Source organism: Odontesthes bonariensis, chromosome 13 (genome assembly GCF_027942865.1).
Source record: "Odontesthes bonariensis isolate fOdoBon6 chromosome 13, fOdoBon6.hap1, whole genome shotgun sequence".
NCBI classification, from domain to species: domain Eukaryota; kingdom Metazoa; phylum Chordata; class Actinopteri; order Atheriniformes; family Atherinopsidae; genus Odontesthes; species Odontesthes bonariensis.
In genome coordinates this window covers 12,025,426-12,049,211 of record NC_134518.1, presented here as the reverse complement: position 1 = coordinate 12,049,211, position 23,786 = coordinate 12,025,426, and the positions used below count along the sequence as shown (strand labels likewise).

Below are 23,786 nucleotides of genomic sequence, written 5' to 3'. Positions count from 1 at the left end.
TTGGTTAATGGAACATTCATTTGGCTTGTCACGTTTTCTTGCAACAGGATTGTTTATTACAGAAGGAATCTCAATGTGAGTGAAACACCAGACGATCCATCTCTGCTGCGTATAATACTCATAGATAGTGTGATTTCCTGTGCAAGGTGTTGCATCCCTGGCCTTATGACTTTCTGTTTGCTCCACAGTATACACATTACATTCTAACTTTTTTCCCCTCAATGCAATTTTCTTTTCCGGTGTGTTTGTGTGTGTGTTTGTGTGTGTGTGTGTGTGTGTGTGTGTGTGTCCAGACATCGGTAGCTGGCTGCAGCTATTTGGCTTCCAGCTTCATAATGTTGTCCCAGGTTTCCCAAAGCCTGAAGTGAGCAGAATGGAACAAACATATGAACTGATGAAGACCCAGACAAGGACACAGGACTGGGACTCCAGCAAGGTGAGAATGTCACCTCTACAGTATCACACAACTTTTCCGGTCTTTTTTTGTCTCTGTGACAACTTTTTCCTCCCCCAGGGCAAGGGTAGGGGCAGAGGAAGTCATTAAAACTTGGTCTTGATTGGTATCGCTTTAGTTAAAAACAGTGAAATACCGCATTGGACTTGGTGGAGGACTTGTTCCCTTAGCGATCCTGTTTGAAATGGCATCAAACTCAAAACCAGCATGTGTTTTTAAAGAAGAAAAAAGAAAAATCTCCGTTTCAGTATTTGATTTGTTGCCTGTGTTATTTTCAGTTAAATGCAGGGCCTTGAAAAAGCTTTCTCCCCCTCAAGTATTTATTTTCTTGTTGCCTCTCAAGCTGGAATTAAAATGGATTTTTTTTTTGTGTGTATTTATTTATCAACGCAGCATACCTACCACTTTGAGAGTGAGAAAAATCTATCATTGTCAGGATTAGAGAAAACAAACAGCACCTGGAAATCATGTTTTCACCATATTGCAGCAATTGGAGCAGTCGTCTGTAGCTATGTCTACATAAGTTTGGTACTTTTAGCCGCTGGAATATTTGCCCATTCCTGAAGATAAAACTGCTCAAGCTCCTTCAAGCCGCATGGGCTCTGCTGGTGTATCCTAAAGTCGTCCTAAAAATGTACCACTGAGTCTATAGGATAGAGATCAGCTTTGATCAGGTCATTCCAAGACGTTTAAAAAATTTTCCTTAAACCACCCTATGGTTGCTTCTGCAGTATGCTTCTGATCATTGTCATTTTGAAAGGGGAATCTCTACTCCATCCGTTTACTTGTTTGCAGTGTCTCCGATACCATCTTTGAAGAGTCTATGGCTTGACATGGTCCAATGGATAGACACTTGAAAGCTCCTTCATGGTTACCTTTGGTCTTTTTTGTTACCTGTCTGCTTAATTCTCACCTTATATGCCATTTTTGATGGTCTGCCCATGGAAACTTTGGTGCCACATTTCATCCATATTCTAATAAGAGATTCAAGGGATGCTCAGATTTTTTATAACCCAAATACTATACCTAGGGTGTTTTTTTTTTTTTACTCTGGACTTATTGGCCCTTCACAACAGGTGTACATGTGCTGAGATCATGTGACACTAGACTGTACACGACTGTCTACGACTTCGTATCCCCACCGTTCAATTTTATGTTTTTCTGATTTATTTAGAAAAACAAATCAGAAAAAAATCAGAAAAAAAAAATCTTTTTTTTTTAAACATTTTTTTTGTGAGATAAAAACTTAAACAGTTGTAATACAACAAGATAGAAATAACGGTAAAGTGCATCAATACTTTTATGATTTGCAATTTAATGCTCACTGTTTTTTTTATATTTTACACAATATTTGAAACATTTTTTATTTTTGAGAACTCATTTGAAGCTTTTGAGACATAGATTTGGGGCAGCTGACTGCTGCAACCATTATGTGAAACCAGATTTTGATCCATATCTAACAAGTTGTTGTGTGGTACTGGAGTTTTGGATTTTGTCATTAATGCTGTAAGGGTAGCCGACGACAGTATCAGTATGAATTAACTTCGCTATCGTAAGAGTCGCAGGGAGTACACAATTAGCTGTCATTTTGAATTAAAATGCAACAGAGGTATCATAGAAAACGGTGCCACGTAAAACAAACTTTTGAAAAAGAACATTTGAAGTCAAAGTAAAGAGAATAAACAATAAAGAACTCCAGTGAAAACTTTTCACAGGGTTATTTATTCATATCCCCTGCATTCATGCCAATGATAATTTCTGCCACAATCACTCATCTATCGAATTCATTTAACATTTTGGGCCATCATACAAGTGGGGGCCAAAAGTCCTCCACAGATGCATGGAGACACTAATTACCTGCTAATTGTCCATCTTTTTTCTGACCTTAGTGGTTCTTTATAATTGCAGATAATAGCTGCAATCAACCTCAAGTAAATAATAAGAATGTCTTTCAGAGCAGGAATTAGTACTAAAAAGATTACTCGATTAAGCAATTAGTTCATAATTAGACTGTTTATGAGTTAAGCTGCTTAGCTCAAGCACTTGCTTGTTCCAGCCTCTCAAATACAAAATCCCTGTTTTATGATATGATATAGAACTAATAGATTTGGTTATTTCAAATGATAAAATGAAAATGGTTGTTAGTGGCAACAATAGTTGATACACAGTACTTTTTTTTTTCTTAAATGACAGTTTTGAGATATTAAATTATTGGCTTGTAGCTGTATACTGCATATTGTCTTAGATTTGTAAAGCTTCCTTTAAACCCCAAAAACCCAGGCCATAGCAGGAAATGTGTTACCCAACCATTTCCTGTGCCGTGTGCACACTACATCACTGGTGCACTGAGCTCAAATAACAGAGCCGTCATTAATGTGATTAGGCATAGCTGTGCTTTCCACAAAATGCCTGCCGGGAGAACACGAGTCATATCCAACATTCATACCTGTGTAATAAATGTGTTTTTCAGATGGTTTTGGGAATCCAGTGTGAGCTGCGGAGACAGCTAAGGAGCTTCATCTCTCTGGAGAGGTTACCTCTGGTGTCCGAGCCTGTCGGCTCAACTTGCCACAGACCATCAGGTCCTCCCCCCTTTGGCTCCCGACCCTCCATCCTCGGCCCCAGCATCCGATTTGCAGTCGCACATGGTCGAGTGAGCGCAGAAGTGATCGGAGTGGCCAGCGAGGACAGTCGCAGAGTGGCAGCCATTTTGAACGGTGCCGTCCACCTTGGCGGGCTAAGTTTCACCGTGCACGGCTGCGACACCCACCACTTCCTCCAGTCCCGGCCGATTGAGGAAGACCTTGCCCTTGGGTTGGGAGTCGGGGGCCGCGTTCTGGAGAGCGGAGTGAACGTGAGTGTGTCGCAGATGAGTGCCACGGTGAACGGCAGGACTCGACGCTTCGCAGATATCACTCTCCAGCAGGGGGCGCTGTGCCTGTGCGTGCGCTACGGCGGAACCGAAGAGGAGGAGAGGGCGCGAGTGAGGGAGGAAGCGAGGAAAAGGGCGGTTGAGGGAGCTTGGGAGAAGGAGAGAAAGAGGTTGGATTTAGGGGATGTAGGGAGCAGGGCCTGGAGTGAGGCGGAGAAGCAGCAGCTGCAGTCCGGGGGACGCGTTCAGGGTTACGACGGCTACTACTCCCTGCCTATAGAGCAGCAGCCGGAGCTGTCCGACTGCTCCTCCAACATCCACTTTATGACACTGAGCGAGGTGGGGGGCAGGTAACAGAGACACATGAGCAGCCCCCCACCCCACCAAAGACTGCCTGTTTCTACTCTGCTCTGATTTGTTCTACTGTTTCTATACTGTACAAGAAAAAAGAAGACAACGACAAGGAAGAACGAGAAGAGAAATTGGGGGGGGAAAAAAACTTCCAAATGCCTTTAATTGTGACAAAATGATGGTATTTTATTATTATCGTCCAGTTTCTCCGATTTCTAACAGTGGCACAAGCAGTGTGGTTTGGCTGTGGCTTTGCTTTTTTGTATCCCAAACGACTGACAGACTGACTGACTGACTCTCATTTGCTGTTTTGCTGTTTCACACTGTTCATCCTTTTGGACTCTGTTCGATATCAATGAACTGCAGAGACGAATACTGTAGGATTGCCAGTGAATAATCCTCTTCATGACACAAATCAAGAACTCTCCGGTTGCCATTTGAGTTCCCACATGGTTTACCTCGAACATACTATCGTTTACATATTGTGTAAGAGGCCTTGTCGACTCTGACACTCCCCTTTAGAGAAGAAACCTGTGGTTTCCGTCTCTGGTGTGCTCCAACAGTAGTTTGTATGAGTGTGTATACTAAAGTAAAGAATGTACATAGCCAGTGCTTTCACACTGAAAAAAAAAAAGTGCTCAACTGGAAATTCTGTTGTTCCTAAGTGTCAGTATTGTTAATCAATAGAAAAACAGTTACATTTTTGCAAAGAATTATACATGCTATAGTAAATATTCTCGCTGAAAAAGCTGACTTTATTGGATTACAATGCTGATTAAAGTTATTATGTGTGAATTACCAAATTGCGCCCTGGGATTTCATAGGCACTGTTGCCTATTATCTCTTTTTGGGGTCTCGATCTTCCTCCCTCTCTGCGCCTTCCTGTTCCTTCCACACATTTGTTGTGCTTTCTTTGTTCGTGTCTCTGGGAGTTTGTAACTCTCAAATCTGTGCTGTCATTATCACCCATCATTACGGCTCAAACCGAGATGCGCATGAGAAACCTGCGTCTGTCAGAAGAGAGGAAGGAGGGGGGAGGGGGAGAGAGGGGAGATGGGGGAGAAAAAGCACGGAGGAAGGGAAAGAGAAATGTGACAGCTGAGGCTCAGCGAGTGGGTGGTGAGTGCAGAGGGGGCAGGACCTGGAGTTGGCTCCGCTGTTCTCTACAGCTTGTCTCCTCTCATTAGGAAATGCCAATCAGACTGCATGTGAGCCACTTCCAAGCCTCTCCGCACCAAAGTAAAAGTTAAAAAAGAAAGTGAAGTTTGTTTTTCTTTTTTTTTTTTCATGGTAGCTACCACTAATTCTTCTCCCAACTTGCCCAACTCTTTTCTCCTGCCTCCCTCCCACCGTCACTCCACCATCTGCCCACCATAAATTGTTTGTGTTTCTCTTGTGGGCTGCGAACGACAGAGACACTCGATGCATATGTTCTGACTGCGAGCAGGTGATATACATTTCTGACTAGCACTCCGCTGATCGGCTGCGATGCGCCTTCCCTTCGAAACCATATGCTCTACAAGATACTGTCCAAGCTCATCTCGGCAGTGAAGAGATGGAGGGTCTGGTTGCTAGGAGACCGCTGCACTGAAGAATTGTCTGGTGGCTGAATGGATGCTCTCGCTGTTTCTCGCCTTTTTCTTTCTCAGCGTCCCTCTCTCATACTTTTCATGAGGCACCAGTAATGGCAGTCAGAGGAATGACGAACCCCCCCTCCACACACACACACACACACACACACACACACACACACACACACTTCCCACGCACATACACACATCCACACATGCTCTTGCAGTCAGCATTCTCTCCGTTTTCAATATGTCAAATTGAATTTCTCCCTCCACATTACATGTCAGATGGAGGCTCGGGAGTGTGGGGCTGCGTAAAGCGTGACCTTATTTAAAAGAGTCTATTTCAGCCGGTATCATTTATTTTCTTTACCACTCACACAACTCTATTGCATTAAGAGAACAGAGCACAATATTTGCTGTCAACTTATGTATGCAGTAATAGATATTAATATTTCAACGGTTCAATATTTTACATTACATCTCTGAAAGTTATCGAGCACTTTCTGTGCTGCATATGCAGGGGGGGAAAAAAGAAAAAAGAAAAGAAGACACTGGAAGAACAGGCAGATCAGAGTCACAGTGGGAAAAAAATGACATTTACTTCCCACAGTATGCAAAATGCAACAGCAGGGATCATGCAGAGGCAGAATTGTTCATAGTTATAGGTCAGTGGTGAGTGTCGGGTTCTCCCCTAACCAAAAGCTTGCCGCATTTCCTTCTTGCTCCCGTTTTTCTGTCCCTTAGCAGCATGTGGCATCCTCTGCTGGGGGTAGGGGCTTGGGCTGTTGTGTGTCGACAACAGGCTATTACCGGGCATCTGTGGCTCTGTGTGGCTCTGCGCCCGTCTCTGAGCAGTGACGGGGTAGAGCAGAGGAATGGCAATTCCTTGCCCGGGCTTCTGGAAAGCTGCTATCAAGTTCTGGATTTTCCGGAAATATCGTTTCTGCACGCCTGCAGTGGTCTGAAACACAAGAGATTGTAAAGAAAAAAAATGTATCTCCTAATCAAACCACACAATATAAAAGAAGAAGAAGACAGGGCACTGTCATCTTGACACAAACTCGAAATCTGAAGGACATCGGATACGCTGAGGTGGGGGCGGAAAAGAAAATTCATCGTGCAAATAGCTGTGAATCATGTCAGTGAAATGTTATCCATCCAAACCACTGATCCTACACGAGCTTGTTTTAAAGACAATAAAAGGACACATTAATAAGATAATGCAGAGTGAATTATAAGCATAGGCCTATAAATGATGCATAAACAGCTGCAAAAGTGAGAAATACGCCAAGTATATACTCAGGGGGTTTAAGAGCTAAATTTGGAAAATTCAAGATGCGCTTGCCTCTGTAAACATTCACACCCCTGGGTATTTTTCTATCCTCTAAGTCATTAAATATAATTATTTTAGGATTAATGCGTGACATTTAAAATGCTTTAAATCTCTCATCACTCCAACACATTTACTTCGGGAAAGAATTGGGCTGACGTGGCAAAAAGATCCCTTTAAAAAAAAAAAAAAAAAAAAAGGCTTCTGTGAAAAATAAGATCATTTGTTTTCAGCGTCATTCTCTGATTTGAGTTTGGCATTCAGCTGTTTCAGGGACCTCTGGAGTAGCCCCTGCATTATTTGTAAAACACGCGCATCCGTTTTCCACTGGCGTCTTTGCCCGCAGCCGTCAACTGTAACGTTTAATATAGCTATACCATTGCGCTTTCAAAACTGCTATGATTTTGTCAAGTAAGGCCTTTAGGAATACATTTTGTGTTTTCATTCTGTGCCATCAATCACACCGTGAGAGTTGGTGAAAACTATGTTCTTTGAATGCATTTTAAAATCACTTAATCAAGCGAGAGGGCACTTCCCACAGCGCAGCACTTTGGATGCTCCCGATCCGGCCACCAGTGTAACCTCTGTTCCCCACAATATTTCATCAAAATGATTGATATTGCCCATGAATAATGCAAAGTGGTATTGAACTGGTGGTGGAATTCTTGTTATTCAAGTCCAACATACCCACCCCCCACCCGAACCTGTGATGCTGTCAGTGAAAATGAGTGAGGGTAGAATGTTGCTACAACAGCGTGTGGCTCAGTCGTCACAGAGAGACGGAGCCTTCAGATGTCTCTATACATTCCCATCCCTCGGTGTTTGCCAACCCTCAGCACTCAATTACATATCCCATCAGGAATGCTGTCAAATGCAATTCTGCGTTTTACATCTGTGGAGCGCGTGCTGATGCCGTGGCATCTTTAAATTTGAAGTGTGTGTGTGTGTGTGTGTGTGTGTGTGTGGGGGGGGGGGGACTTGCTCACAGGGTGTTATTGCTGTAGGAAAAGAAATATAACCACTTCTCAGCCCTGTCACTCCTCAAAAAAAATAGACAGACATAGAGAGAAAGAAAGAAAACATGTTTGCCTCAGATCCACAGCTTGTTGAATTACTCTGGCACCAAAACAACTTCTAAGCCAATAAACAGCAGCCACTGCAAAGCAGATACAAAGCTGCTCTGCTGATTCTGTGAAGATTTCTGCAAAAAAAAAAAAAAAAAAAAAAAATAGAAAAAAGAAAAAAGAAAGCCAAGAAAAAGAGATGTCTCACTTCTGCAGCCCATGAACCTGCATCATCCTTGTGAAGTCTGTAGGTGTAGACAAATCCATTGCACCTGCACACACACACACACACACACACACACACACACACACAGAAACACCTTTGACAATGAGTTCATCCATCACTTTTATGAAGAAAGTGCTTAGCCCCTACTGTCACCATCAATTGAATAAAGATCTTTTTTTTTTTTCTCACTTCCACTCCAAACAAAGTTGGTTAGTTTCTGCCTTTGTGTTTTTTGTTTCCCTAAACGTGCAGGCATCAAAAATCTTTACAAAAGCGTGGGGGGGAAAGCTAATTTAAACACGTACAGGCGATTTTGAGGTCTCGGAAGAAGTCTAAATGAAGAATTAAGACAGATATCGCACCACTTCTGATGAGAAAATACTCACAGCACACACAGGCAGAAGACGCCCGGCACAGAGTCACTGTTGCGGACTAGGTAGCACCCGTCTCGCCCATCCTGGGCCAGCCGCCTCTCGCCCTCCTCCTTACCAATGGGTCCGTGATAGACGGGCAGGTTTTCCATCACCGCTTTTCTCCAAATATGCTTCTCCCTCTTTTCCCAAGTGCCAGATCTCTTTTCTCTCCTTTGCCACCTTTGCTGTTTTACTGAATGCAGGCCGCTTCGTCTTCTACACTGGGAGCATAGGTACAGCAGCTGTCCAGCCTCTCATTCAACACTCACCTCACACTGCTTCAAATATCTGTGCTGGGAGCCTGAGACTCAGCCAGCAAGACTTTTACACCGTCCCAACTGACAGCAAGTCTCTCTAACCTCTAACCTGTCTGATCTGCTGCTCGCTGCCTTCCTCCTTCTATACAGGACGCACACATGTGCGCGCATCTACAATGTAGGTTTCTGTGTCTCTCAGGAAATGATTATATTTTGCGACAGGAAATAACTTCAAAGATTCTAACTGAACATTTCCACAACAATGGAAAGCAGAAAGGAGGGATAAAACAAAGTACTATCACTCCTTTCACATGCAGAACATGCGTACGCAATGAGACGTTTTTCCATTCTAACTTTGTTTTTTATTTTCGTAAGTTTCCAGAATCTGTTTCCACCACTGTTTCCATAGATAATTTAAAAAGAAGTGGCAATAGACTAATTTGAATATCAAAAAGAAAATAATCCACAAAACGTTTTTCAGGTATAAAGGGAAAAGTAATTTTTCTAAAGAATTGTCCAGTTGTATTTTACATAATTGTTACTGTTGATGGATTCAACCTCTGTGACTGGTGATGTGAAAAGAAGCAAGTAATTGTATTTAAGATATATGTCATGGAGTGAAAAAGTAATCATGATGGAACATATCTATAAATGACTTCAGAATCATACCTAAGAAAAGCACTTGAGTAAATCTATTTAGTTCTAGAAACAATGGCCAGTTTTCACTGCCCTGTTTGGTGAGGAGCCAAAATAGATTTGCAGCCTTGGTTGAGGCAGACATCTACTCTATGTTGTAGGTGTTCTGTGTCTTATTTATGAATGTTTTATTCCAATTTAGGTTTATTTTAGAACTCTATTCAGCTATAAAAACAGAAGCCTTATTTCATATAAAACTACTAGAATTTGGGTTTGATATGCAAATTGTTGAGAAAGATCAGATTTGACATAGTTACACAGATTGAGAGTTTCAAAAGCCGTTTTGTATAAATAATGTATGCACGAGTGGGCGGCAGTTTAGTTCAGTGGTTGGCACTGTCACCCACATACAGGTCAAAGAAGTGCCTGTTAGGTTAAATGATGATACAACTTGGTCGTTGCTATGAGCTCCACAGTGCATGGTCTTCTGTCTCTGCGTTAGTCATCGACTGCTGACCTGAAGCATGCATGTTTCAGCAGGGACAGACCCCAGAACCCCACAACTCTAAACAGGATGAAGCTGTTAGAAAACGAATGGATGCTAATTCCCACGCTCCACTAATGTCTCTTGACAAACTTTTAATAAACACCTAAAGAATAATCAGACGTGGGCAATTAAAACAAAAAGTAATGCTCGTTACCTGTTTTTTAAAAGTTCTTGATGCTTCTCAGCATGCATTTTCTAATCACAGGTTCACATATGTTGTCAGCCACATGTCACTGGTCTGTCTTCTGTTAACTGTGTGCTAAGGAAGCTTGCAGCTGCTCTGCAGCACAGAGAGGAATTCGCTAATGAAGCTGTGTGCATAACAATCTCATCCTACAATCTGTCCCATCAGTCATAAAGTTCTGCTGTCTCAAATTAACAATCTGGTAAATGTTTGCTGCAGTGAGATGTTTCATGCCGTCTCCTAAGCTTCTGGTAAGCAAAACATATCTGTCATCATAACTTGTATGGTATATCATTCTGGGTTTTTGATGATCATCACAATCATCACCACGAGCTTCTCTCATTCAAAGAGGTTAACCATGTGATGGTGGCATTCAGTGTTTCGTCTGAGGCAGTGGCTCTTTTTATTGCAGGATTTGTTAAAGATGTCTGTTTTCACCCGTTCAGAACTGTAGCCTACATGAGTCATCAGTCTGTGCCAAAGCCATTTTTCCTTCAGCTCACAAAGATCATGAGTGGTGGGACTTTGGGCCGCTGTCTCAGTAAGGAGCCAGCGGCATCTTTTTCATGATTAGTGACGGCCTCTTAGTGCCACCCTGTGGCAAAATTTGGTAAATTTGGAGGAACGATCTAATGCAAGTTGAATGATGCCACACTAATCCATTATACGTCCACGCTATTTTAGGATTATCAAAATAAATAAGTTGAAATTTTCATATATATATATATATATGAATGATAAAAAGAACTAACCATCACCAGTGCCAAACCAAGTTCTACCATCCTTCAACCCATGGTCAATGTAGCATGCTTTGGATCTATACTGGATACAAATAGGAGACAGAAATATATAATTGATCAGCCAGCGGCACTCTTAACCAACACAAGTGGCTGGACAGGAATGCATCATGAGGACTCTCTGAGATTATGATTTTTTCAAGTATTGATATGTAGAGAATCCAAGTGAGGCAGTCTGGGAAAGAAGGAAATTGGGTGAGCCTGAATGTCCATATGCCAGGCGGAGAGTAATCTCAGCACTCCCCGTCCCAGTTGGGGGAAGCTCTCAGTCACAGCTGTTGGAGGGTAAGACTGGAAAAAGGGAACATTAATAATTGCAAATGTGTCTGATGTCACAAAATTATACATGTGGAAGTGGACCAAAATCAGGGACACGGTCTCCCACTACAAAAGAGGAAATTGCATTATCTTTGCAGAATTGTAACAAACAAAAGTGACAATTTTAGGGAAACAATTTTTTACACTTTATTTATTATTTAAATGGCTGTACAAAATAATAAGATAGAAAATTATATGGTGATTACACAGGTAATATCTTGGTCCCATAAAATAACAGAAAAAGTTGGGCTGGAATGACTAAACAATAAATATATAGGATATAAAATATATAAAAGAATAAACATCCTTTTGCAGCTGTATCTTGTTTATTTTGAGCCTGTTTTACCCTACAAAGCTATAACTTTTTATTTGGTAGAAAAAAAATTATCTTAATGTAATGGAGAGTTTTAGAGAATATAGGATGCAACATTAGCAAAATTATTAAACAGAAAAGTTGAATTAGCACAAACTGGTGAGATAGCCATAGCTAGCCTTTGCTAAAGCTAAATTTACAAAAAGTGTCTTTCATGTAATTAATCAATTCTTTATATCCAACATTTTAGCAATTCTTCTTTCATGTTCTGAAACAATATAGCAGTTTAGCAAATCAGACAGTGGGGGAGTTATATAATTGCTACAGTTGTACAAGGTTAGCTTAGCCTAGTATAGCAGCTTATCAAGTAGCTAAAAGCAACAAATTTATTAGCAAACTGTTACAATTAATTAACAACTAATTTACAAAGCCAGCAGTTATTCTCATTTGGATTTAAAAAAATATCAGTTGTTTTTTCATCTTTTCATCTAAGGCTCTGGTTCATCACCTAACATTTGGTCACAGTTTTCAGATTGTCATCACTTTGTGGCCATTTGGATTCCTTTATTTTTTTTCCCAAAGATTTGACTTATTTATTATTTTTGCTTGGTTTTACATCTTTGTGGTTACTTTGTGAGTCACCTGGGTTTGTTTTGAGCCTTTCCTTAATTTGTGTCACATCTTGTCCTCGTCTGATTATTTTCTGAGACCTTGTTTTAATTTTGCATCCTTTTATGGTTGTTTTGTCGTCTGTAATTTTTCAGCCAAAATTGCTAGAAATTTACATGCCATTTTGGTTGTTTTGTGTCACACATTGGAGCATTTGTGCTCTGTTGGAATTTGACTCAGTAAATTTGAGTGCTCACTAACGTTTAGCAGTCATCTGACATTCATTTTTTTCGGCAGTGAAACCAGTGGAGGGAAGATAAAGTCTCTCCTCTGGAGTTGGAGCGGTAGGGACTGCTAAGGGGGGCCAGAAGTCTCCACAATCACAAGATCCTTGAGGTCACTGAGTTTTCGAGAGAAGGAGCTCAGCCTGGTACTGAAGGAGCCTCTCTTTTGACTGTGCTCCCCCTCACGGGCTTTCAAACAAGCACACAAACCCTTACAGAGGCCCCCGAGACGGCCCCGGAAATGGTTCCCGATGAAACAGTAGAGCACAGGGTTGATGGCAGAGTTGGAGAAGCCCAGGCAAAGGGTTAGGGGTGTGAGATTGCTGATGGTCCAGGAAACCCAGCAGCTGTCCAGCCAACCCTTACTGCTCAGAATGTCAATGAAGGTCACGCAGTGAAAAGGGAACCAGCAGAGGAAGAATGCCAGAACCACGGCCGCTACTGTCCACAAAACCTTCTCCACCCCCCTGCCCATCGGAGGTCTGCCCCCGCTGCTGGAGCTTGGACTGACACACGGGGTCGGAGGTCGCTCTGGTTTACAGCAGCCCTCCTGGGACTCTGATGATCTAAAAGAGGGCATGTTGGGGGTGTGGGATTGACTCTGCATTCTCACCAAACCCGTGTCAGCCAACAAATGTCTCCCAATGGCGCAGTAGCAACAAGAGATGGCGAAAAGTGGCAGCAGGAAGGCCACGATGATCTTCATCCAGGCCAGGGTCAGTAGCCAGGCATGACTAGGATATAAAATCACACAGGCCTCCACACTAAGCCCCTCAAGATGGTACGTGTCCCTCAGAGCCAAGGTAGGAGCTGAGCAAGCGCATGCCAGCACCCACACCAGGATGCACGTGAGCCGGGCACGTTTGGGGTCTCGTGCACTCTGAGAGCGAAGCGGGTGCACGATGGCCAGGTAACGATCCATGCTCATGCACGTGATGAAGAAGATTGACGCGTAGAGGTTTAGATTATTGAGAGCTCCGCAGATTTTGCAGGCAACTTTGCCAAAGGGCCAGCTGTAGCCCCTGGAGTAGTAGACAGCCCACAGCGGGAGGGACAGCAGGAACAGCAGGTCAGAGACACACAGGTTCAACATGAAGGTGTTAGCCACAGTTTTCCTCGTGGAGCTGCCATGGGCCAACACACACACTGCCAGGGCATTGCCTATGGTGCCCAGCACGCAGATGATGCTGTAGATGGTGGGGATGACTGTGGTCATGGTTAGAGGAGCCCAGTCTGCGCAGGAAGGAGCAGAGGGTACCGGGGAGGCGTTCACATAGGCCACTGCTGTTGAAAAGGGGGAGAGGGTGGAGTTGTAAAGGGAGAGGTAGCTTGGGACTGCCATTATGAAACAAGATGTACCCTTGCGTCACCCAATATGACTTCCCTCCTTTCAGATCTCCAAGGTCAGCTGTAAATAACACAAAGCAGGAGAGTTTTTAAGATTTCAGCTTCCTTTTATGGACAAAGACAACACTTCTCTACGCAGTAATCTTTACTTGGCTCCAGTGTTCATTAGCTGTCCTGGATGATAACTAATCACAGCAAAAATTCATTACACCATGCTTGAAGTGAAGCAATAATGAAATACACTTGAAAGAGCTGCATTCCTCTTGCTGCTTATCGGATTTCTCGAAAACAGCTATATTGTGTTAATGACCAAATTTATTAACTTAGTTTAGAGTTAATAAGTTCACAGAAGTCATGGGGAGAAAAAAAAAATCAAACATTCTGATCCTATTCAAGTGGAGCGCACCAGGGGAAAATATCATTCATAGCAGAAATGGCAAACAGTTTTAACCAGATAAAAAGATATTGAAAAGTACATAAAGAAACTCGTTTCTTTTTTCAATTAAAAACCAACGGTTGATTATGGTTGAATGAATGAGAGAAAGAAGAAAACATTGATACTCTAATCATCACTCGAAAATCCAACAAAACTTAACGTAGGAGTTTAGGATTTTTATCCAGTTAAAAGAAATCATTTTACCTGAAATGATCGAGCGTCTGGTCCAAAAGAGTCAAGCGGTCTTCAGTGCTTCTTTTGGCTAAAGTCCATGCCTTGACAAATGCTCCTCGATCCCTCTAAGAGAATTCTGCACAGCTGGGCACCCGGGGCTGTATCATGCTTATGTGTTTGTGTGTCTGTGGGTGTGTAGAGAAGACAGACTTGAGGCTCTGAGAAACCAGATGAGGGTCTTATAGCCCCCCAAGTGCCTCTCAGTGATTGCACAACAGGGAAGTTGCAACACGTCACGCCTTCATCATCACAGAGGGGCTGAACTATACCTGGACACAAGCCAGCCTGCAGAGACAGGAAGAAACTAGCTCCCTTTGTTTTTCATTACCTCCCTCACAGAGTTTCTACTATAAGAGGGCCAAAACGAGAAAATGAAGTCAAGATGTGTGTGTGTTGGGGTAATAGTCACACCTCCAGTTTATGCACGCAACCACGTGCCATGCCAAACATCAAAATGAATGGGACAGCTGTGTGTTTGAGGTGTCAAACTTAAATGCCTGACTGAACCGGCCGGGGTCCCCTGACCTGAGCACCGCAGGCTGCAGTTAATTAGCACAGCCTCGCACTTTGTGTCATATTTGCTCTGCCAGCGGTCAGATAAGCCATGGGAAATATTTACTCTGTCTCAGCGGAAGTCAAGCCAGCCACTGGGGCAGAGGGAGAAGGGAGGGAAGCACAGCATGGAAGATGAATGAGGAGGAGGATGAGCTGAAACTATGAGGAGTGAACGAGGAGATGAGAAGGCAAAAAGGAGCGAAAGCGGAGATTCCCTCCAGTGGGTTTTCATTAAAGCCTCTGGTGAAAGTTGATGAGGGATGATTGCATCACAGCTCCTATGATCAACAGTGTGTGTATGCATCCCTCTCCGGGTGTGCATCAGCGCATTGCACGTGTGCAACCATGCTTCAATATTTAATCTCAGCTTGGCGTGCAGTCGTCGAAGCTGTGCACTCGGATCTGTTTACACGTGTGCGGAGTGAGGTCCATCGAGCATCTGTCAGGATGTGACATGTTCTAATGGCCGTGGGAAGAGTTGACCGTGAGGATGAAGGCGAATTGGAGCGCTGGAGATGTTGAAGGCCGACAATGAAAAGCTCTATTGTTGCTTTCTTGCTGAATATAAAAACAAGAATAGGCTGTATCTGGCAGAACGGTTAAAAATGGAATTGTTATGCTTTCCGAACCACAAACTCTTCCACTGGCATGCTGGGTATGCACAGTTGTTCTCACACATGTTGGATCTTTGATACAAACATCATTCTAAACATGCCTCCTCTGGCCTCTGGCCTCTTGGCCCGACCTCAACTGAAGGCCAAACTTAAACCTTATTCTATATTCAGCCTTAAAACCGTGCTTTAGTCCTTACATCCAGAGGTCTCTCTCAAAGTTTGGAGTTTAAAACTCGAGTCGGTCCTGGCAGAGTTAGACAAACATAAACACAGAGAGACTGACAGGGGCCAAAAGCCGTTAGTCACGATGACATACAACAACTAAAATCTGAAATTTATGGTGTCGAGCCGGCCAACAGCAATACCAGATAAAGATTAAAAAAAAAAGAGCTGTGCTTGTTTCTCTTTAATGCAGAGGTAGAAAATATCGACTCGTGTTCCGAGATATCATTTTCCCGCTGAACAACACACAATCGGCTTTTTAAAACACAATAAGCACTCACTGATAAAGATTTAGAAATCTCACAGGCATTGGGAACAGAACATGGTTTAACATAAAGAAACAGAGCATTTTACATGATAGTGCACCATCTTGGGAGCAGTGTCTATCTTTCCAGCATCGCGGCCTCCTCAGGGACCCCGCGGTCCTATATGGGGACATATTGTTCTCAAAAACTACCTCCTGCTCCAATAGAACGCAGAGGTTTTGTACTTGTCAGGTCCGACTCATATCAAGAATCCAGGGGAAATGACACATGAATAGAAAATAACAGCATGGGTCTTTGGAGGATAATGGCATCCGGTATATGCAAAACTGGAAAACAAATGACCTAAATAGCCTCCGTTGTACTGTGTTGCTGCTCAATAGACAATCTTAGCAAGACAGAGAATGCAGCAAACAATATCCAGTCGGAGCGCTCGTGTGTTTTGTAACAACGCTTTAACGGTGTGTTGTAGCACTTCCACCATGACCGAGTGAAAACATCACAGGGAGTCAAAATGATGGTGCCTCGCTCTGTCAAGCACCGACACATTCAATCTCACTTTCACTTGCTTTATCTCAGCTCGGCCGCTGTGACCCGTGTCAACGTTTGGAACGGAGTCTCACTTCATTCTACCTGCAGACAATCAATTAAAGCGGCCTCCGCTCCAGGCAACACCCCCTTTTGATTCATTTGGAGGGCATGTGACACATATCAGCATTCATTCTGCTGCAAAATTCGGGATTCCAAAATGGAGACGCTGAGTGATTTACGGTTCCAGCATGTGTGTGTGTGTGGGGGGGGGGGCATGTGTGTTTATGTGTGTTTGTCTGATGATCCACACACAGGAATTTAGTGACAGGCAGTGTCTGTACAGGCAGAAGATAAGGAGAGCAATGGAGCAGAGAGCATCAAACCCCAACATGCAACACAACCCTCAGTGGACATCAATCTCCCAGCTAATTATTTTTTCACAGTTTCTGGATTAAAAGCGTGACATTTATTTCTTTATTTTCGCTCCCACAGTTTGTCAAGGAGTGGGTTGTTTTTTTCTTTTCTTTTTTTCCTTCTTCTGTGCTCATCAAAGAAAATATGACTACTGTATAACTGGGGGATATTGCCTGAAAAGTTTTGCATAACTGATTATTTGAGTTTACTGAATGACACCAAGTCCGCTTTGGGTTTGGTACGTTTCTTCCAACAGGTTGAACTGCCAACATGAAGCTCATGCATGGGGGGGGGGGGGGGGGGGGGAGTGTATGTGCAACAGGCACCGAGCTGCAATAAGAGAGAAATATATACATAAGAAAGCATATGCAATATTAACAAACACTCTTAAGTGGCTAGCGTAACTGTTGTGTTTATGTTTGTTGCTGATGAATGTGCTATGTGTTTATTTGGTGGTGGGGGACCCTGAGAAGATAACCGTAACCCTCCCAAAGTCCGCTGTGGAAAATCTGGTTCACAGGGGCTGAAAGGTGGGAGGTCAGGGTTGTCCCCCCGTTTCCTCTCTGCTGGTCCAATAAGAAAAAAAATATATATCTGGGAGCAGTGTGGCCTACATGACAGAGCCCAGTCTTAATATTAGTTCTGAGAACATTACTGCAAGTGCTGCCTGTGTGGGACGCTGTAAGGAAGGGGACCAATATGTGGAGGGGACCCTTGAGAGAGGTGAGATGAAGCTATAGTTAGCCTCAAATCTTGCCTGGGGAGGGGAAGCGAGGGGGGGGGGGGGGCTCTCAGCAACATTGTGGCTGTCCTTCCAGCATTCCCACTCTGGCTGAATTCTATTTTAAACTGAAACAGTATGTTCACTGCGGGTTTATTAAAGTAGCTGCTGAAGCTTTGTTTAATCTGAGCATTTAACAGGGTTTATCTAAAAGAAAAACACAATCACACTGCCCTGCCCTGGCCCCCCCCCCCCCCCCAGCTCTAAAGCCTGGCTCCCACATGTGTGCTTTTCTCAATGTATTACAGGAACAAGGATGAGAGGGATTTGACTTCTTATTGATCTGTTTTTTTCATTTACCCACATATGTGAGCGAGCACGCACAAATAAACACAAGGTCCCAAGGGTCATGACACTGGACAGGCTCCGTAGAGTTTATGAGGTCCAGGAGTCCCGCTTTGGTTCCTCTGAGGAGCAGCGAAGGGGCCATAAAGATGTTAACGGATACCGTGGTCCCTCTGTACTGACTGAGTGCATGTGGAAATAAGCAAAAACACGTGGTCCCAAAAAACATGCTTCATGTGAAACACATGGCATCTTTTTTTTCCTCTTTGTCATCATCTGTTTGACAAAAACTAAGGAGAAATGCAAAAACAGCCGTGAAAGGAGGTACATTCTGGCTGTTTCCATAGAAATTAAGAGGGCAAGTATCAGTCAGGTGCTGCAAATCAAATGCACTCCACTAACTGACACGAATCCAGCGTGAGCACCTCTATAAGAGCAGACATTTTGTCAGTGTGCCGGTCTGGAGGATTCAGGTGTGTGTTAACACAATCCCAAGGAGGAAAGACATTGGCAATGATCTCAGAGAAGCTATTGTTGCGGAACAATAATCTGGGAAGGGTTATAAGGGCGTTTTCAAGCCATTTGGAGTCCATCATTCTACAGGGAGGAAGATTATTCTCAAGCAAAGAATCCACAGGCCTCAGTTAGCGTGTTAAGTGTTAAAGCTAATGACTACAATTAGAAAAAGACTGAAGAGTATGGCTTGTTTGGAAGGGCTGCAGGAGAAAGCCGCTTCTCTCTAAAAAGGAACATGGCAGCACAGCTTAGGTTCGTAAGGTTTCATTTGAACAAATCACAAGACTTCTGGAACAATGTCCGTTGGACAGATGAGACCGAAGAGGAGATGTTTGGTCATAATGCACAGAACCATGGATGATTAAACAGAGAAAACAAACTAAATTAATTACTAAAATGAATTAGTAGGAGTGTCCAAACTTTCACTGGTGCTTTCATTCATTGAAAAACCAAAAGTCCAATTTGCGATGATACTAGATGTTTTAGTTTAGACTGAAGTTGCAGAGACTCAGACCTTTGAACCGGTCCCTTTCCCTTGAGAAATCAGCTCAAGTGGACCTGATGTCCGTCTGAGAATGGAACGGAGTAATGACTTGGCTGTTCTGAGTAATATCAGGAATAGGAACCCTTCTCAAAGCAATTTCATTTACCCATCTGCAGTTTGTTCGTAATCATGTCACAAGACACAACATCAGTCCAAGAAAAATAGAAATTTATTTTGAGTTCATTATTCAACAAGTGAAGACGACTACTGATGGAACAAAGCGGAGCAGCACTAGTCCGTCTTGAAGTCATTATCAGCCCATCTGCAGAATTTTCAGCTCACCAACGTAATGGACTAAATTACAATAAATAACAGCACCGAGCATTTTCCACTGTGATAAGAGACGGCAAAAACAGAACAAGAAAAATCGTTAAGTGACGCAAACGGAAACTGTTTCACAATCTGCCATTTCTGATCAAAAGAGGGTTGAGGGCGGGTTGTTTTTTTTCATGCTTCTGTCCGATGCAAACAGATCGGGTGATGTAAAACTGAAATTAATATCACTGCTGCTGCAGTGCAACTGTACTTGGATGTTTTCTGTGGAAATGCAACCGGTGTGGGCAAATGAACAGAGAATGGAAACGATGATTCAATTCTTTGTAGGTGTGCTTGGCTGCAAAATGGCCTTTTTTTTTTTTTTTTTTAAACGCATAATGATGCGGTGCCTGTCAGGAGGGATGACATGTGAGACGGCAGTGTGGGAATGAGGTTCCTCCTGCGGCTGGCTGTGGAGTTTCTCAGCTGCGCGTGCTGTACAGGTCTTCATCCTCTGGGCTGGACTGGCCAAAGTCCATGAGAGCGGGGTCTGTCTTGAGAGCAGAGCCCTCTGCAGGTAAAGATGAGCAATGACACAAAATGTCAGTCATGAGCACAGATGATTGAGGCAGCTGCAGTGTTCAGTGCAGTGGCTGCTGACGACGAAGCAATCTGATTGTTCTGCGTCTGCGATTAGTTCTAATCCAAATGTGAGGAGACAATATTTTTCTCACAATTCATCAGATTATCTTAAACGTTGTTGTCCTACAGGTAAAAACTGCAGAAATAAAGATGTGGAAATCTAGTAAAGTTGATTCATTTGTACACATCAAATTAATCAAAGAACTGATGGCTTTCAAGTAAAACCTTGTCATCCGTTATACTTTGCTTCTGTACATGTTCGAAATTCCTGATTATGAAGCAAACCTGAAGGTTGCCTCCCGCTGCTCCACAGAGCAGATGTGTCTAAATAGTATTTCATATTGTGACAACTCGCCTCCTACTGTGAGGCACATGCCTGACCATCAGCTACGGACAAAACCTGGACACGGTTCTCCGAACTTCTCCAGAAATTCTCCGGCGCCGACGTGCACGAATGTAGCTCAGAGAACGTGCAGCACGAGTCTGTGTGCTTCAGGAGGTCAATGCCTGAAAGCACTTCTACAGCTTTCAGTCTCAGAGTGTGTTTAGGGGGATGTTTGTGTGTGCTGCGGAGGTGTAACACGGTACCTTTGCTCTTCTCTGCGGCCGGCTGCTCGGGCGCTGGTGGTGTGGCGGGTGGGGTTGGCGTCTCAGATTCAGGGGCAGGAGCGGGCTCAGCTGATTCAACAGCGGGCACTGTGCAGAATGCAAAATACCATATCAGGCCAGCAAAAATCATGCTCGCTTCCACTTCAGTGGCAGATATGTATAACCAAAATATACAGCGTGTGGGAAAGATTTAAGAAAAAAAAAAACTGCAGCTGGTATGTTGACGACAGTTAAGCTGAGAGCATCATCAGAATATAACCGTTTGTTTTAGAGGGTTCAAACGAAGTTCACGAGGAGGGGATTTTTAGTAATCTACAGAAGAAGCAGAGCAACAGCTTAATATGTTCCGATAAAGGTGTGAGCAGAGCACCCACTGCTCTCTGAGTCGTAGAGGAGAATATCTTTGGTACCTGCTGGCACGTCTGAGGCCTCCGGAGTAGATGTTACTTCAGAAGAAGAAGAGGATCCGACTGGAGCAGCCTCTGTTGCCTCCGGCTCCGAGCTCGGTGTGGGCTCGGCTGGCCTGGTGTCGGCTGGGATGTCGTCTGCAGCCTGTGTTGTATCTGAGGCTTCAGAGCCAAAGAGATGGACAGTTAGTGTGGCGGTGACATCATTTGTTATTATGTGTGACCCGTGTAAAGAAGTGTTCCACATGTGTTCAAAGGGATAGAATCTAGTCACCAAAATGAAAGATCGACTAGGGATGTCCCAATCAGGTTTTTTTTGCCCCCCCCCCCCCCCGAGTCATTTGATTTTGAGCATCTGCCGATACCGAGTCCCGATCCGATACTTCTACAGTACATTAAAAAAAATGAAGAACGGCAAAGAAACAGATCCAGGATGTCCCTGATTTTTTATTTTATTCACCTTATTTTATCATTTAACACTTATAAACAGAGCAGTTCTGTGAGGTAGCTTGAACAAAAAAAGTTGTCAAGTAATAAACAAATTCTTCACATTGTAATTTAGTGCAACAATGTCGAATATAAAAACGAGCAGCAGCTCAACTCTAAATACCTGGCAGGCATGTAAAGGCCCTGTCACACTGTTGCGTATGAGAGAAGCATATGAGTTGCGTATGAAAATTATCACTCATACGCTGGTATACGCTGACATACGCCAGGGGAACGTTAGGCATAGGTTGTATACGTTTCAAGCACGCTGGCATACGTTGGCATACGCTGAGGCAGAAATACATTTTTGAACATGCTCAAAACTTTTGTGCGTATGGTTAATACGCTAAGCATACGCTAGGCATACGCTGAATACGCTAGAGGTACGATATAGGTACGTTACTGATAGGTCGAGAACGCTGGACATAAATTGCTATATGTTGGCATGAAGGTGTGCCGTACAGCTAGCGTATTTATAGCCCCCGCTGTCTGCCGCCTCCATCTCCGCCAGATGGGCGGAGATGGAGGCGGCAGGCAACCGACGATTCACGGGAGCGGTCAGGAGGAGGAGTTGGGGATCTTGATCGCTCAGAAGCATGTAACTCATCAGCCGCAGGTGCATCAGGCATTTCAGCAGGTTTGGGTGAGAATGATTCTTGTGTTTTTTTGCCTTTTCCTCGGCCCAGGGCCCGGGCAAACGACGATTGCTTCTTGGGAGGCATGATCGAGATGAATGTCTCGAGAGATGTTGATAGCGCGTCGTCTACTGTAATAATGGAGCAATGTGGAAAGGCTGCTGATATAGGCGCGTTGAAACGTACGCTGGGCATGCGCAGTTCATATGCTACTCATACGCTAGTCATTCTTTATTTTCAAGGACTTTTCGTGCGTATGAAAATTATATTATTAATTTTCATACGCAACTCATACGCTTCTCTCATACGCAACAGTGTGACAGGGCCATAAACAAATAAGCAAATAAAAGTGCCACAGTGTTCTAAAGTAAGGTCAGTAATGTGCTTTTCGGAACTGCACTCCTAATTTTTACTCTCCTCGTCTGGCTTCACAGAAGGAAATGTACATTTTTCTTGATGAAAAACCAACATCTCTACCTTGTTTGAGCCTGTTCCTGTTCTCATCAAGGATGTTAGCGATGTCCTTGCCACCTCTTGAAATTCCAAGTTTGTATATTTCACATTTTGCAATCGCAACGTTTTTGTCATCCACTTTAAAATACCTCCACACCGCGGACATTCGCGGCCCCAGCTTCAAGCTGCTGCCGTGTTCTGTTTCGCTTTACGGCACGCAGCAAAGTGACGTCATCCCGCACGCGTTGTTTCTGTGTGTCGTTATGTTATGATTATTGTCCTTGGGGATATATACCTTCCTCAGTCGGAAATGAATGCAACGTGGAGGCATTGGAGACCCATCCAAGATGGCGGCCGCGCTGCTACGTCAGCTCCAATAGTCTATGAGGCGTCTACGTATATATTATGTCTATTGTTGAGACGGTCTGACTCTTTACCACCACAGAACAGTAAATACTAAGCTGTTATTTTTTCCCCATTTGTTTTGAAATATTATAGTTATGATACAAAATATATATATAATCAGAATATACATGTATAGATAGGCTATATATCCGATTGCTGATCGGGATGAAAAGTCCGATTCCGAAACCACGTGATCGGCTCCAATTTCCGATCACGTGATCGGGACATCCCTACGATCGACACATCTTTACTACCACCTTCTGTAAGTATTTAAGACTTTCTTTGGATGCTACCATGACATAAAACCCTCCGGCCAAACGTTGTGCAGATTCCTCTGATGCCGTCAAAACAGCTGTGACCCATTAGAACATGGACACAGGATCCCTGGAGGACATTATTTTTAGTTTAAAATGCTCGAGGAATATTTTTCCAACCTGCTGGCACGTCTGAGGCCTCCGGAGTAGATGTTACTTCTGAAGAAGAAGAGGACCCGACTGGAGCAGCCTCTGTTGCCTCCGGCTCCGAGCTCGGTGTGGGCTCGGCTGGCCTGGTGTCGGCTGGGATGTCGTCTGCAGCCTGTGTTGTATCTGAGGCTTCAGAGCCAAAGAGATGGACAGTTAGTGTGGCGGTGACATCATTTGTTATCATGTGTGACTCGTGTAAAGAAGTGTTCCACATGTGTTCAAAGGGATAGAATCCAGTAGTGTTGTTCCGATAACAAAATTTTGACTTCGATATGATACCTGCCATAAATACCTCGATACTGAACCAATACCACGGCGAAAATCTAAAAAAAATCTGGAAAAGAGATGAATAATGGTCCAGCTCGGTCTCACAATGGTTCATTTTCAGCAGCTTGCTCCTTTCCTGCTGTTTGAGCAAATTACTACAGAGCAAGTATGAGCACAATCTCTTCTGTTAGA

The 23,786-nt window shown here is 43.5% G+C and overlaps 3 protein-coding genes across 3 annotated transcripts in view; 1 reads left to right on the top strand and 2 right to left on the bottom strand.

The window, feature by feature from the left end:
* The window catches only part of tenm1 (teneurin transmembrane protein 1), a 182,420-nt gene extending 177,919 nt beyond the window's left edge, over positions 1 to 4,501 (top strand). Inside the window, exons 37-38 of the mRNA XM_075480990.1 lie at positions 294 to 436; positions 2,925 to 4,501. Coding sequence (XP_075337105.1) covers positions 294 to 436; positions 2,925 to 3,680 — 899 coding nt within the window. The 3' untranslated portion in view covers positions 3,681 to 4,501. The remainder of the gene's footprint in view (positions 1 to 293; positions 437 to 2,924) is intronic.
* A 1,004-nt stretch (positions 4,502 to 5,505) lies between these two features.
* LOC142397218 (SH2 domain-containing protein 1A-like) lies at positions 5,506 to 8,716 on the bottom strand. Its single transcript, XM_075480561.1, has 3 exons — positions 8,258 to 8,716; positions 7,854 to 7,917; positions 5,506 to 6,212 (listed from the first exon to the last, which is right to left on the bottom strand). The coding sequence occupies exons 1-3, from the start codon at positions 8,392 to 8,394 to the stop codon at positions 5,943 to 5,945; spliced, it is 471 nt and encodes a 156-aa protein (XP_075336676.1). The 5' UTR covers positions 8,395 to 8,716; the 3' UTR covers positions 5,506 to 5,942.
* Positions 8,717 to 11,158: 2,442 nt separating this feature from the next.
* Positions 11,159 to 14,402, bottom strand: LOC142397217 (type-2 angiotensin II receptor-like). The gene is made up of 2 exons (XM_075480559.1): positions 14,217 to 14,402; positions 11,159 to 13,637 (listed from the first exon to the last, which is right to left on the bottom strand). The coding sequence occupies exon 2, from the start codon at positions 13,569 to 13,571 to the stop codon at positions 12,300 to 12,302; it is 1,272 nt and encodes a 423-aa protein (XP_075336674.1). The 5' UTR covers positions 13,572 to 13,637; positions 14,217 to 14,402; the 3' UTR covers positions 11,159 to 12,299.
* Positions 14,403 to 23,786: the final 9,384 nt, after the last annotated feature.

Coding starts and splice junctions, on each gene's coding strand:
- LOC142397218 (XM_075480561.1), bottom strand. CDS start 8,394: ATGGAAAACCTGCCCGTCTATCACGGACCCATTGGTAAGGAGGAGGGC. Junction 7,918..8,257: donor GTCTTCTGCCTGTGTGTGCT/GTGAGTATTTTC, acceptor GTGTGTGTGCAG/GTGCAATGGATTTGTCTACA. Junction 6,213..7,853: donor CAGGTTCATGGGCTGCAGAA/GTGAGACATCTC, acceptor CTTGTGTTTCAG/ACCACTGCAGGCGTGCAGAA.
- LOC142397217 (XM_075480559.1), bottom strand. CDS start 13,571: ATGGCAGTCCCAAGCTACCTCTCCCTTTACAACTCCACCCTCTCCCCC.